Here is a 15,393-nt window from a genome sequence, read left to right as displayed (position 1 = left end):
GTCTACTTCAGTGAAAGATAAGGAAAAGATAATCCCTTTTAGGTTTATAAATTCACATTGATTTTTCTTCTGTAACCTCCTTTTATTATGAGGTTTCACTGGCTTCAAAGACTTGCTGCTGCACTAACAAGAAAGTTGCTTTGTAAGCAAGATATCATAGCAAAGCAATTTAGAATGAGTAGATTTAAGAAGCAATTCATCTAGGCCCGTGATAAATGGGACCCTGCTAGCCCAGTGTCAAGAGTCACCTGCAAAATGAGAATAAAATCCGAGCAATATAGTGAGTTTTCCAAATTTAATTTTCTCACTTTATTGGTGTTACTTTCTCATATGAAATGTTGGAACAGCAATGATGTGGTTTTTAAGTATTTCTGTGTTAAAGAAATCAAATCCTTAAAAATTTTGTTTTAAAATTGCTGATTGATGTTGTAGCTGTCAAAATTCAAAAGAAGGTTAGAGAAACTAATCTTGAGAAGATCATGTGTGACTCTGGCCCTCAGGAACTGCTGGACCTACTGCTATGCCATTTTTCATTTTTCAAATAGGCTTACCCTGGGTTTGGCTACATCCTTAGGTTCATGGACCCTGTGTTAACAGTGTTTTGTATCTTGCAGTATCATCACCAGAAATTTTTCTCATTTATAATGGAAAGGGCTTCAATCATTGGGTTTGGGATGCCCATGTTGAACCATTCACCAAGGAGGTGGTTTGGCTCATGTAATATTCTGGTACATCCCTCTGTAGCTGGGTGGATAGGGTGGTGGTTCGACAGAAAAGTGAAGAATGATGTGAAAACTACCTTGTAGAAACCTATAATGTGAAGTATGTCCTTACTTGGCATTCTTAGAAAAGATGACACTTATTTGCCAGACATTTCTCATTTATTTATTTATTTTTAAAGATTTATGTATTTGAAAGTTAGAGTTACAGAGAAAGAAGGAGACACACACACATACACGGGTGTGAGGGAGAGAGAGAGAAACTTCCATATGCTGATTCACTCCTCAGATGGCTGTAATGACGGGGGGCTTGGCTGGTCTGAAGCTAGGAGCCAGGAGCTCCATCAGGGTCTCCCATGTGGGTGCAGAGCCCCAAGCATTTGGGCCATGTTCTGCTGCTATCTCAGGCACAGTAGCATGGAGCTTAATTGAAAGTGGAGAAGTCTGGACTTGAACCCATGCCCATAAGGGATGCTGGCGCTTTGGGCTGTGGCTTAACCCACTGCACCACAGTGCTGACCCCCAGACATTCATTTGTGTATTTTGTCCCTTTGTTCCTTCTTTCACTGGCTTCTGAATATTGTTGGTTGTAGTTTGCTAGAGCTACCACAACAAAATACCATGGATTGGGTGGCTAAAACAACAGAATTTTTTCACCACAGTTCAGGGACTTGGAAGTCTAAGATCAAGGTGTAGGCAGCTTTGATTTCTCCTGACGTCTCTCTCCTTAGCTTTCCAAGGGCCTGTCTTTTCTCTGTGTCTTTTTTTTTTCATTTTCGATTCTCTTTATATACAGAAGATCAGTTTAGCATACATTAAGTAAAGATTTCAACAGTTTGCTCCCACACAGAAACATAAAGTGAAAAATACTGTTTGAGTACTAGTTATAGCATTAGATCTCAATGTACAGCACACTAAGGACAAAGATCCTACATGAGGAGTAAGTGCACAGTGACTCCTGTTGTTGACTTATCAAATTGACACTCTTGTTTATGGCATCAGTAATCACCCTAGGCTCTTGCCATGAGTTGCCAAGGCTATGGAAGCCCCCTGAGTTCACTGACTCTGATCATTCTTAGACAAGGCCATGGTCAAAGTGGAAGTTCTCTCCTCCCTTCAGAGAAAGGTACCTCCTTCTTTGATGACCCATTCTTTCCACTGGGATCTCACTCGTGGAGATCTCTCATTTAGGTTTTTTTTTCCCCAGAGTGTCTTGGCTTTCCATGCCTGAAATACTCTCATGGGCTTTTCAGCCGGATCCGCATGCCTTAAGGGCTGATTATGAGGCCAGAGTGCTATTAGGACATTTGCCATTCTATGGGTCTGCTGTGTATCTCACTTCCCATGTTGGATCATTCTCTCCCTTTTTGATTCTATCAGCTAGTATTTGCAGACACTATTCTTGTTTATGTGATCCCTTTGGTTCTTAGTCCTATCATTACGATCAATTGTGAACAGAAATTGATCACTGGGACTAGTGAGATGGCATTGGTACATGCCACCTCAATGGGATTGAATTGGAATCCCCTGGTATGTTTCTAACTCCACCGTTTTAGGCAAGTCAGCTTGAGCATGTCCCGAATTGCACATCTCTTCCCTCTCTTATTCCCACTCTTATATTTAACAGCGATCACTTTTCAGTTAAGTTTCAGCACTTAAGAATTGTGTATTGATTACAGTATTCAACCAAAAGTATTAAGTAGAACAAACAAAAAAAATACTAAGAGGGATAACATATTAAGCTGCTCATCACCAGTCAGGGTGAGGGCTGATCAAGTCACCGTTTCTCATAGTGTTCATTTCACTTTAACAGGTTTCCTTTTTGGTGCTCAGTTAGTTGTCACCTATCAAGGAGAACAAGTGGTATTTGTCCCTTTGGGATTGGCTTATTTCACTCAACATAATGTTTTCCAAATTCCTAACAGGGATCACTTTTCAGTTAAAATTTAAACACCTAAGAATAATTGTGTGTTAATTACAGAGTTCAACCAATGGTACTAGAACAAAAAAAAAACTAAAATGGATAAAGTATTACATTGTACATCAACCGTCAGGACAAGAGCTGATCAAGTCACTGTTTCTCATAGTGTCCATTTCACTTCAACAAGTTTCTCTGTGTCTTTTTTTCTTTTTCTTTTGGCAAGCAGAGTGGACAGTGAGAGAAAGAGAGAGAGACAGAGAGAAAGGTCTTCCTTTTGCCGTTGGTTCACCCCCCAGTGGCTGGTGCGGCTGGCTTGCTGTGGCTGGCGCAGCACGCTGATCTGAAGCCAGGAGCCAGGTGCTTCTTCCTGGTCTCCCATGGGGTGCAGGGCCCAAGGACTTGGGCCATCCTCCACTGCACTCCCGGGCCACAGCAGAGAACTGGACTGGAAGAGGAGTAACGGAGACATAATCCGGTGCCCTGAGTGGGACTGGAACCCGGTGTGCCAGTGCCGCAGGCGGAGGATTAGCCAAGTGAGCCGTGGCGCCGGCCTTCTCTGTGTCTTCACGTGGTCTTCCCTCTGCCTGTGTTGTCTGTGTCTTATTTTCTTCTTGTAAGTGCCTTATCACATTGGATTAGGGTCCACTTTTTGCTGTCGTCGTCTTGAGAGGAGGAGCGTGGTGGGGGCAACAGGCGCAGAGTCACCACACAGACCCTGGGAGTTGGGTGAAAGCGGGCCAGAGGCCAGCAGCCCGGACTTGTTTATTTCAGTTGGTACAACAGCTTTTATAGCCAAGGCAGCCAGTCTGGTCAAGGGGCAGTCTGTGCTGTAACCAATCTCAGCCTGTTGCCAGGCAATATCCGAAGCCACCCAATCACAGCCTGTTGCCAGGTAGGCTCCGTTGCCAGGTGGGTTTCAAAGCCATTCCTGAGTAAATGACTCTCGCTTGCCAGCAGCCATCTTGGCATGGCATTCTCATTCCACTCATATGTCTTCATATAATATTAATTCCCTCTTTAAGGGTCCTGTTTCCCAATACAGTCACATTCTAAGGTGCTAAGGATTTCATATTAATTAGGATTAGGATTAGGATTAGGATTTCATATGATTTTTTTTTAACTTTTATTTAATGCATATAAATTTCCAAAGTACGACTTATGGATTACAATGGCTTCCCCCCCATACCGTCCCTCCCACCCACAACCCTCCCCTTTCCCACTCCCTCTCCCCTTCCATTCACATGAGAGGCTAATATCAGTCTAATAAAGTAAGCATGCAAGTTTAAAATTATTTGGTTCAAAAAAATATGAGATGTACCTTTTGGTTTGTTTGTTTGACTAAGGTTTTTCTGACCACCAGATTAAGATTCTGTCTCTTGGCCCATGTTTAATAAACACTGATAATCCTATCTTCACCAAATTGCCCTTTTGTAAACTATTTCTTTTCCAGATTCAATGCATGTACAGCTTTGTTTCTTTTGTTGTGTTAATATTATGTTTCACTTTTTTAAAGATTTATTTATTTATTTGAAAGGCAGAGTTACAGAGAGAGAGAAGGAGAGGGAGAATTGGAGAGAGAGATCTTCCATCCGTATAGTCACTCCCCAAATGTATGCAAGGGCTGGAGCTGGGCCCATCCAAAGCCAGGAGCCAGGAGCTTCTTCTGAGTCTCCCATGTGAGTGCAGGGACCCACATACCTGGGCCATCTTCCACTGCTTTCCCAGGTGCATTAGCAGGATTCTGGATCAGAAGTAGAATAGCTGGGACTTGAACTGATGCCATATATATGATACTGGCACTGCAGGCGGTGGCTTAACCCACTATACCACAGTGCCAGCCCCTGTTTCACATTTTTAGTAGATTTTTTTGCTATTTAGATAAGTAACTTCCTCTAATTGGGATATGTCTGCCACAGCATAGAACAGGTTTAACCAGTGAACAATTGATTTTGTTCATAGTTTAAATTATTATTTACCTTCACTGGGAGAAAGATGTCCTTAAACTTGGGAGTATTTATTACCTTTCAAACCACTGTGCTCTATTCATGGATCATGTATGCTTCTAAAGTTTAGTAGTGTTTCATTCTAATTATTAAAATGAGTGTGATTTATTTAAAAATACCAATTTCTTGACTTTTAATCCTGAGAACTAAAATATTCAGTGTCATTTAACAATATCATTGGCTTTCCTTAATATTATTTCCATTTTTCTAGTAGTATACCATTCTTAACCATTGGTTTGACAAAGGTATAAAACAAAGCTTTACAAAACTATATTTGGAGCAATAGTCATACACACATATTTCTCTTTTTTTGTTTGATTGTTTTAAAAATTTTAGTTCCCATTTATAAGGGAGAATATGCATTATTTGTCTTTCTGGGTCTGGTTTATTAAACTGAACATGATGCCCTCCAATGGTGTCCATTTTTCTGCAAATGGTAGAATTTCATTCTTTTTTATAGCTGAATAATATTCCATTGTGTACATATACCACATTTTCTTTATCCATTCATCTGATGATGGATACCTTGGTTGATTCCAAATTTTGGCTATTGTAAATAGTGCTACTATAAACATGGTGCTGCAGGTATCTCTGATTCATTGTGTTCAAGTCTTTTGTATACATACCCAGTAGTGGGATGGCTGGGTCATGGCAAGTCTGTTTCTAGTTTTTATGTTTTTTAGTTTTTAAAGATTTTTATTTTATTTATTTGAAAAAGTTACAGAGAGAGGTAGAGATAGAGAGAGAGGTCTTCCATCTGATAGTTCACTCCCCAAATGGCTGCAATGGCTGGAGCTGAGCCGATCTGAAGCCAGGAGCCAGGAGATTCTTCCGGGTCTCCTACGTGGATGCAGGGGCCCAAAGACTTGGGCCATCTTCTGCTTTCCCAGGTCATAGCAGAGAGCTAGATCGGAAGAGGAGCAGCCAGGAGTAGAACTGGCACCCATATGGGATTCCGGTGCTTCAGGCCAGGGTGTTAACCTGCTGCGCCACAGTGCCAGCCCCAATGTTTCTAGTTTTTAAAGAAAGCTGCATACTGTTTCCACAGTGGCTACACTAATTTACATTCCCACCAATGTGTGTAAGTGTTCCACTTTGTCCACCTACTTGCCAGCATTTTTTACTCTCTGTGTTTTGGACTTTAGCCATTTTGACAAGTGAGGTGATACCTCATTGTGTTTTGATTTGCATTTCGCTGATGTCTAGTGATATTGAACTTTTTTTCATATATTTGTTATGCATTTGTATTTCTTCTTTTGAGAGCCGTCTATTGAAGTCTTTTGCCCATTTCTCAACTGAAATGGTTGTTTTTTTTTTTTTTTTTTTTTTTTTTTTTTTTTTTTTTGGTGTTGAGTTTTTCAAGTTGCTTATGTGTTTGGGATATGAATTCTTTGTCAGATAAATGGTTTGCAAATATTTTTTTCTCATTCTGTTGGCTGTCTCTGCACTCTATTGATCATTTCCTTTGCTGTGCTAAAGCTTCTGAGTTTGATATAGTCCCATTTATTTAGTTTTTCTTTTGTTGCTTGTGCTTTGGGGGTCTTGTCCAAGACCAGTGTCTTGGAGTGTTTCTCCTATGTTTTTTTTTTTTTTTCCAGCAATTTCATAGTCTCAGGTGTTAAATTTAAGTCTTTGATCCATCTTGAGTTGTTTTTTGTATATGGTGATAGATATGAATTTAGAATTTAGGTTCATTCTTCTACATTATAAATCAAGTTTTGCCAGCATCATTTATTGAAGAGATTATCTTTACTCCACTGTGTGATCTGAGCACTTTTGTCAAAACTTGGTTGGTTGTATGTGTGTGGATTAATTTCTGAGACCTCTATTCTGTTTCATTGATCTGTGTATCAGTTTTTATGTCGTTACCATGCTCTTTGGATTACTCTAGCCTTTTAGATTCTTTGAAGGAAGATTTTGTGATGCCTCCAGGTTGATTATTCTTGTTCAGGATTGCATTGTCTATTCTGGATCTTTTGTGATTCCATGTGAATTTTAGGATTTTTTTTTGTAATTCTGTGAAGAATGGCATTGTTATTTTGATAGGGATTACACTGACTCCATAGATTACTTTAGGTAGTATAGACATTTTAATATTAATTACTTGGATCCATGAGCAAGGAATATCTTTCCATTTTTTTGTGTGTGTCTTGATTTCTTTCATCAATGTTTGATAATTTTCATTGTAGAGATCATTCACTTGTTTGGTTAAATTCATTCCTAAATATTTGATATTTGATTTTTTGGTGATTATTGTGAATGGGATTTATTTCTTGTTTTCTCTTTCTCTGAGTTCATCATTAGTATAAAAAATGCTACTCTTTTTATGTTTATTTTGCAACCTGCAACTTTACTGAGTTAGTTTATCAATTCTAACAGCTTATTGGTTGTTTTTAGGTTTTCCCATGTATAACATCATGTCATCTGCAAACATGGATAATTTGACTTTCTCTTTTCCAATTTTTATGTCTTTTATTTCTTTCTCCTCCTTAATTGCTCTTGCTAAAACTTCCAGTGGTATAACAAATAAGACTGGTGAGAGTGGATATCCTTTTCTTGTTTCAGATCTAAGAGAAGTGCTTTCCCCTTTTCCCCAGTCAGTAGGATATTGGCTTTTGGTTTTTCATATGTAGCCTTTATAATTATGTGGACTGTACCTTTTATACCTAACTTGTGGATGGTTTTTATCATGAAAGGGTGTTGAGTCTTACCAAATGCTTTCTCTGCATCTATTTAAATGACTATATGATTTTTGTTCTTCATTCTATTGATGTGATTTATGACGTTTATTGATTTGCAAATGTTGAACCACCCTTGCATTTCTGGGGTAAATCCTACTTTATCATGATGTATGATTTTTTTATGTGGTTTTGGATTTGATTTGCTCATATTTTGTTGAGAATCTTTGCATCTGTAGTCATTAATGTCTGTAGATTTTGTGTTGTGCCTTTTTATGGTTTTGATATCAGAGTAATGCTGGCCTCATAAAAAGAGTTTGACAGAGTTCCATGTTCTTTAAAATTATGGTAACATTTAAATCAGTTCAAAAGTGATGTGAAATGTTTACATTGTTTTTGTCTTAGATTTACTTTTTTTATTTGAAATGCAGCAGATAGAGAGGGTGAGGTTTTTTTTTTTTTGTTTGTTTGTTTGTTTTTCTTTTATTGGATTGATGAATTTAAAGCCTGTAAAAAAGAAAGACTTTTTGAGACTCAGTGAATACATTTAATTCTAGAGTTCTTTATGCTTCAGAGCTTCTGTATGTGGGTATTTCCTATTTCATAGAATTTTGGACTCTTAATTATTGATTTTGCTTTTTGTTTAGGATGTTTTGAATAATTTGGGATCTTGTGAACTAGATGAAGACGATCTAATGCTTGATCTAGAATTTTTAGAAGAACAGAATCTTCATCCCTCAGGTAAGTGTTGAACAAGTGCTTAATAACATAGAACTCTGCTGTGGCCAATTATTTTTAATTAGTAAGCTAAATATTGTTTAGATTGCATTTAGTACTTTCAGTCTCCAGTTTTTATATTTTATGTACAAGGAACATTGAGGGTACCACGGGTACATGATTCTGGTGTCTTAAATGATTTTAAAATATATTGTGGAATTATAAATCCAATTGAAGACAGTTATATAAGAAAGTATAAAACAAGCATAATTTTGAAGAAGAAAGAAATCTAATTAAATGCTTAACAATTAAAAACAAGCTAGTGCTTTCTCTTCCTTTTTAGAAGAAAACAGAGATTACAATCCTACTTTCATTTATTTTATTTAACTAAATGGAAATTTTGTGGATCTAGATTTGCTGTTCCAAATCTCAGCCATTTCAATAATAACTACTTGAGCTAATATTGCTGCAGCAGTTGATCTCATAGTTAATAATTACCTATAGCAACCACACAAACATATGCATAAACACATATACAGGAGAAAAATTTTTGTTAAGAAATGAACCCACTATATTTGTGAAAGTTTGAATTTGTATTAAAGCATAAAATGCCATATTACAAATCCAAGTAGGTTATAGGGGTTAAATGTTCATTCAAAGTTAGATACTTAACAGCATGGGTATGCTTTCTTAATTCTCTTTTTTATTGTTAATAATGCCTTTAGCATAGTCATTCCTTAGATAAAATGAAATAATGTTAAACTAGACCTTTAAAATCTTGGATCCTACATCATAAATTTGAGAAAATCAACTACTTCCTGAATCTTAGCATCTTTATTTTTTAACAATGGAATTAGAAATAATCTTTAATTATTTCAATTTCATGAGGAATTTCTATAAATGGTAATATCTTTGTATCATAGACAACATACTAGAAGTTTTCAGAATTAGCCTATAACACTGTTTATATTTTCTTAAACTCTGTATTTTAGGCTTATATAAGAAAAGAAGTTACTTTTAAATATTTTTAATGAATACAAAATTAGGATAAAAATTTGTCAGGGCATTATTCCTGCAATGGAGATCTCTTTTAAAATGTGATTTTTCTCACTTTTGCAATCATTTCTACAGTTTTATCTTTCATGTGCATTTGTCTTAAAGGGCTACAATGGTAGGAATGTGCAAAGGCTCACTCCTTTGAAGGTGAATTTGTCAATATCTAGCAAAACTATGTACTCATTTACTTCAGATCCACCTAATCAACTTCTAGATATCCTGTATACTGGCCAACTACAAAATAATTTATACATATAATTATTTATTTCAAACTATTGGAAACAGCTCAAATGTCCATAAATGATATTTATTGAATATGCAGTGATATCATAAGCAGTCATTAAAAAAGAATGAGGAAGGTGTCCATGTCTACTGTGTTATGATGGTAAAAATATATTGTTTATGGAGCACTTTACAGTGATGGCTTAGGTTGGTCCTATCACACCGATTAATCCCACTGCATCACTTATATTCTAACCAGTCATTTTTTTCCTGAAAATGTGGTTCTGAGAGCACACCTCTGGAGTGTTCTTGTCCTCTCCCCTACTTAATTAGATCAAACTGATTTTACAGGAATTGTTGATATAGGTGGCGAGCAAATGTTAAAAGGCACAATAAGGTTGCTAGCAACCAATTACAGCATGTGGGGAGTTCTACAGGATTAATGATCTAGTTTCTTCAACTGATTAATGGCTTGATAAAAGGGGAATAGTGACAGCTGTAGACTAAAAGAGGCAAGTTCCATGTGACTTTCTTGTTAGTGTACTTTTGTAAAAAGATATCAATCCTTGTAAAATCTTGATTCTGAGTTAGGCAGAGACATTTGAGTATGGCCTTTCAATATACTACAGAATAGTAATTTATGTAGTTGGACATTGTAAAGGTATTTTGTCTTGTTTTCTTTTAAGGAACTCTATATATATATATATGTTTGAAACAGTACAATTTCTAGGATTTATTTTTAACAAAAAGAGTTGGAGAGAGAAAATAGATAAAACAAAGTTGAAATATTTTTGAAAATTATCAAAACTGGGCAACTGCTGTGTGAAGTGGAAGGACTAGGAATTATGGAGTTAAAGACTGTTGAATTAATGGGGCTGGTGTTGTAGGGTAGTAGGTAAAGCTGCCCGCTGTAACAGTGGCATCCTGTATGGGCTAGTGTCCTGGCTGTTCCACTTCCAATACAGCTCCCTGTTAAGGCACCTGGGAAAGCAGCACACAATGGCCCAAGTGCTTGGGTTCTTGCCAACAATGTGGGAGAACTGGATGAAGCTCCTAGCTCCTGGCTTTGCCGTCCCATCTCCTGCTGATATGGCCATTTAGGGAATGAATCAGTGGATAGAAGCTCTCTTTTCTCTTTCTGTCTGTGTATCTCTCCCTCTCTCTCTGTCATTCTGATTTTTATAAATAAACAAATCTTTTAAAAAAAGACTCATGAATTATGATATTCTATTTTTGAAGAATTTCATAATAAAAATAAGTAATAATTGAAAAAAAACTGTAAATTGTGAAGCACCTGCAACTACATTTGGTAACAACCTGAAGAAGAGCAAAGAATAGTTTTTTAAAAATATCTAGGGGCTGGCGTGTGGCTCACTTGGTTAATCCTCCGCCTGCGGCACCGGCATCCCATATGGGTGCCAGGTTCTAGTCCCGGTTGCTCCTCTTCCATTCCAACTCTCTGTTGTGGCCCGAGAAGGCAGTGGAGGATGGCCTAAGTGCTTGGGCCCCTGCACCCGCGTGGGAGACCAGGAGGAAGCACCTGGCTCCTGGCTTCGGATCGGCACAATGCCGTCAGTAGCGGCCATTTGGGGAGTGAACCAACAGAAGGAAGACCTTTCTCTCTGTCTCTTTCTCTCACTGTCTATAACTCTACCTGTCCAAAAAAAAAAAAAAAAAACAACCTAAAATCATAGCTCAATGTATTTGTGTAGGGACAAAAATTAACAGCTTTAAACTTAATTTTCCTTTCCTAGAATAATTACTTTTTAGATTGATATAATATATAGTGTGACTCTTGTGTTTACTTCAATCTGTAAGTCTCTGTTGAAACCTAAATTAGGATACCATATGAATCAATTGATTTAACCATATTGCTCATAAGATAAATGGTGATAGTTTACATATTTTAAATATAGCTTTGATTGATAAAATATCTCATACAGTAACTTCAGTTTGTTTACTGTCACTTAATGAAATATTTCTTGAAAAATGATTCAACTTCAGATGCCACATAAAGTAGTTTTCAAAAAACAGCAATTACATGTTAATGTACAATAGTTGAGAAACAAACTGTCTGGTTGATTTGGTTTCAAATAATTTATTAAACAATTAAAAATCAGATTATAAAATGCAATTGCTGATAATTGGTATTGATAGAGCTCATTAATGTGTAAAACATTCTAAAATGATGGCTTTAATAAAAGAAAAGTGATGTTTGGAAGTCTGAAAACTAAAATAATCATACCATTATGTTATACCACCATATTATGGAAAAATCAATAAAATGTTTGAAGAAAACTTTATTCAGTTAAGACACACATTTTTGGTTTTACGGATTTTATAATGAAGATTTACAGTACTTTATAGTATAGCTTAGTATAATGCCAAGATAACTTTTTAAAAGACTAGAAATATTTTTATTTTGAAATATTGAGTCTAAATTTTATTCAGTTTAACATAAATAAATCACCACATGTACACAGTATGTGTAAATTCTGCTTGTTTCTTTACTGTGCTAACTTATATACATAGTAGGTGCTCAGTTGGTATCCATTAACTTGATTTTATGTACAATATATACATCTTTGGACATGATATAATACCCATAAAGGAACTGAAATCATAAAAATAAGGCTTAATTTATGTTCTATTTACTTATAGAAAAATCGCCTTTGAAATTAAGAGACCAACAAGGATACTTCAAAATATTCATGGAAAATGAGATTACATGATAATGTGCATCTTCCATGAAATTTTTAAAGACCTCACATGTATTTTTCTAGACAGAGTCAAAAAATCTATAATTAAAATATTTCTTCTCATTTAACAACATGTATAGATGCTGATTATACTGGGTAATTTAATAAGCTGAGAACCATTCTAAAATTTAATAAAATGTATAATAAATTTACATCTATTTATGTTCATATTCTGTTAATCCTTGCTGGTTGGTGTCCTACTTGTTTTATAAAGCAGTATGAGCTGAAGCACATCTGTGAGCCCAGGTGAAATATCAATAGCATGAACAAAAGAAAAACAGCCAATCTGAGTTGTGTGATTCAAGGTCTGTGTCATAAAAATGTTCATGCTAAATATTTATATATTTCATTATGCTTCTATTTAAGTTTGTGCTTACCATTGTAGCTACCTATGTAAAGATGACTATTTATTAATGTATATTAAATAGTTCTGGGCATCTTTTAATGGGCTTTTCATTTCATTCTCTGGTCTCTGTACTTTCATGTAAAAGTGAGTTATAAATTTTCAGTTAGTGTACAAAGTTTGTCTTTTGACTACTGTACTGAATATCTGGAATAAAATTTCATGAACTTTTTTAGTCTATAAAGATGTGTCAGTGGATTCCTAAATTAACATGTCTTCCTTCATAAAAAGATAATATAAATAATAGTACAATAAAATAAGATATATCATTTTTTAGGAAAGCAGGAGAGAACTGTTTTAATTAAAGAAAGATAAATAAATTCAAAGTGAGTTTCCAAAGAAAAAACTAGCATTGAGGAGAAAAAAATAAAAGCAACTCTTCTGAATAATTTAAGCTGTTTTTGGTGTTATCTAGATTTATCTTTGTAAATTCTAAAAAAATCTATGTATAAGCTTTCCAGATGTTTTTAATTATATTTACTTAATATACTGCTTAAATTATTTTTCTGGAAAGTATTTTTAGTGAAATAACTGATATGTATCATCTTTTAAATTCAGGATTATCAACATTTAGTATTATATATTTTTGTTTCCACTATGTAAAATACTATTGTATTTGTATTTTTCCATTTAATCAATCATTTATAAAGTGTACATGATCAAACACTGTGATTTTTATTAGAAAATGTGAAATACTATTGTTTGTATTTTAATAAATTAAAAAAATAGTGTCCCTTCCTACTTTTTATCTTTGTTCACTTATTTCTTGTATAAGTGTGGTACTGCCATAAATTTGGGCAGGACAGATGTTACAAGTTCTGTTTGTTAGAAATACTTCATCCTTGTTCTAGGGGAAAAAAAGTACCAACAAAACTGACTAGCATTTATTATTTCTAAGACTCAAATAAATGACTTTAAAATTTTCTCAAAGTGAAGTATGTATTATGAACTGTATCATCTGAAGACACATACTAAAACATGTTTTATTTATTTGTCATTATATAGTTTTACACTTGAGATATTTTTTCTATTCATTGAAGCTTCTTGCAAAAACATTTATAACCAAGATAAAATAATAATTAGGCAGATAACACTAAAGTAATGATATCATGAAGTCATGTGTATTGTTGGCATACAAAATGTAGACTAGTATTATTATAGCAAGTTGAAAATGTTATTTTGAATGCTCAGTTAGCATATGTGATGAAAGAAATGCCACCAGATTCACAATTAAAAATACGTATCATCAGTCATTCAGTTAGTAAATGCAATCTTTTAAAGGAATTCTTTTTCTCCGAACTGAAAGATCTTCTACCCACAGGTCTTTATAAATTACACATTATTTCAGCAGTCCCCTTTGGTCTAAGATGGGGATGTCATACTATGAATTGAATAGAAGCAATTCTAAAAGGTGCCCCAATCTGTGTAGCAAAAAATTGGAGCATTGTAAGGATCTTGCTTAATCCAAAAATAAAATCCAGTGCCTTGCCATGTCTCATATCCCAGGAATCATTTAAATATAGAGTGTAGTTACACTGGAGTTGTTAGGTACTTTAGTGAGACATAGGGTGATTACCATACGGCAGACTAGAATATCTGATGTCAAACAATATTATTTTCTGATGAATCCTCCAGTAGGAACTGTTGATAAAATATAACCTTTGGGTTAATGAGTAAGATGGATTTTCTCCAAATGGTGTTATTTAAAAGCTGATTAAATAACAAGCACTGGATCCTTTATGAGAATTTGGATTTTGGCTTTGGAATATTTAACCTTTATTCATCTCACAGTAAACTATAACAAGGGTCATCTATTTATTTAGGCTTCTCCTAATAATATTCTCATAGTAACAGAAGGTGATGGGAAATCTGGCTACTTTGATAGTGAAACATCATAATTAATGGAATGAGTTGAAGTTAAAAGTAGGAAAATTAAAACATTTTAATATGCCCATTTGGAACATATTATTTAAAATACTATTTATCCAATGCTAGTCTTGGCTCCCATGTTACCACCAGTTATGAATAGTATGTAATCATTAGCCATTAGTAGCTAGAGATCTAAATTGATGAGAGTAGAACAGTGATTGCCAGGGTTTGGGAAGATGGGGAGATGGGGAGATATTGGTCAAAGGGTATAAACTTTCAGTTATAGGATGAACTACTTGGGGTCTGAGATACAGTATGGGTGACAAGGAATGTGTTAATTGATTTGAGTGTGGTAATCATTGCACAATAAATACATATGCCAAATATTACATTGTATACCTTGAATATATTCAGCCTTTGTCAATGACTTACTCTTTAAGGAAAACTGCCTATAAGGGGCCCAACTCTTTTCCTAAGTCATTTCAAGTTAATGACTCTGAGAGAAAAGTTTCCCATAAAGATCCATTCCAAATAAAGTATGAGTTAATCTGGAAAGAGAACAGACACTCTGGAGGCAGACACTGTTCAGTTAGAATTCCAGTTCTGTCACAGTGGTCTTGGACAAGTGATCTTTCTGGCCCCAGTTTCTTCATTTACAAAATGGCAATATTTTTATTTCAAAGTATCCCCAGCCTAAATGGGTGACACTTTTTATGTGAAGTGCATATCACATTTTTCTAATAGAGTTAGAGCTCAGCACAAGTGGTTACAGACTTGGTGAGGCAGAAGAAAGAATATCCAAGCTAGAAGAGCTAGAAGACAAATCTTTGGAAGTTTTTGAGTCAGGACCCCCCCCCCAAAAAAAAAAAAAAGAAATTAGAACATCTAAAAACAGTGCTGGAGATTTGAAATTTTTGGGATGCTATAAACCAACCCACATATAGGTCGTAGGAATTCCTGAAGGTGTGCAAAGAGAGAATGGATTAGAAGCCTATTTCGGTGCCAGTGCTGTGGTATACTGAGTAAAGCCACTGCCTGCAGTGCTG

General features: G+C 35.3%; 1 protein-coding gene across 7 annotated transcripts in view; it reads left to right on the top strand.

Annotated features, from left to right (window-relative positions):
* The window catches only part of CCSER1 (coiled-coil serine rich protein 1), a 1,433,531-nt gene that overhangs the window by 266,494 nt on the left and 1,151,644 nt on the right, over positions 1-15,393 (top strand). For 6 of the 7 annotated variants that reach the window (XM_002716991.6, XM_051819561.3, XM_089302625.1 and 3 more), the window contains exon 4: positions 7,969-8,062. In XM_002716991.6, coding sequence (XP_002717037.3) covers positions 7,969-8,062 — 94 coding nt within the window. Of the gene's footprint in view, positions 1-7,968; positions 8,063-11,977; positions 13,087-15,393 lie in introns of those variants that run through there. The other variant, XM_089302627.1, reaches the window with a different exon arrangement.

The sequence above is a fragment of the Oryctolagus cuniculus genome, chromosome 8 (genome assembly GCF_051225735.1).
Source record: "Oryctolagus cuniculus isolate XC-2025 breed Fujian yellow rabbit chromosome 8, ASM5122573v1, whole genome shotgun sequence".
Lineage (NCBI taxonomy): Eukaryota > Metazoa > Chordata > Mammalia > Lagomorpha > Leporidae > Oryctolagus > Oryctolagus cuniculus.
This window is presented reverse-complemented; position numbering and strand designations above follow the sequence as displayed.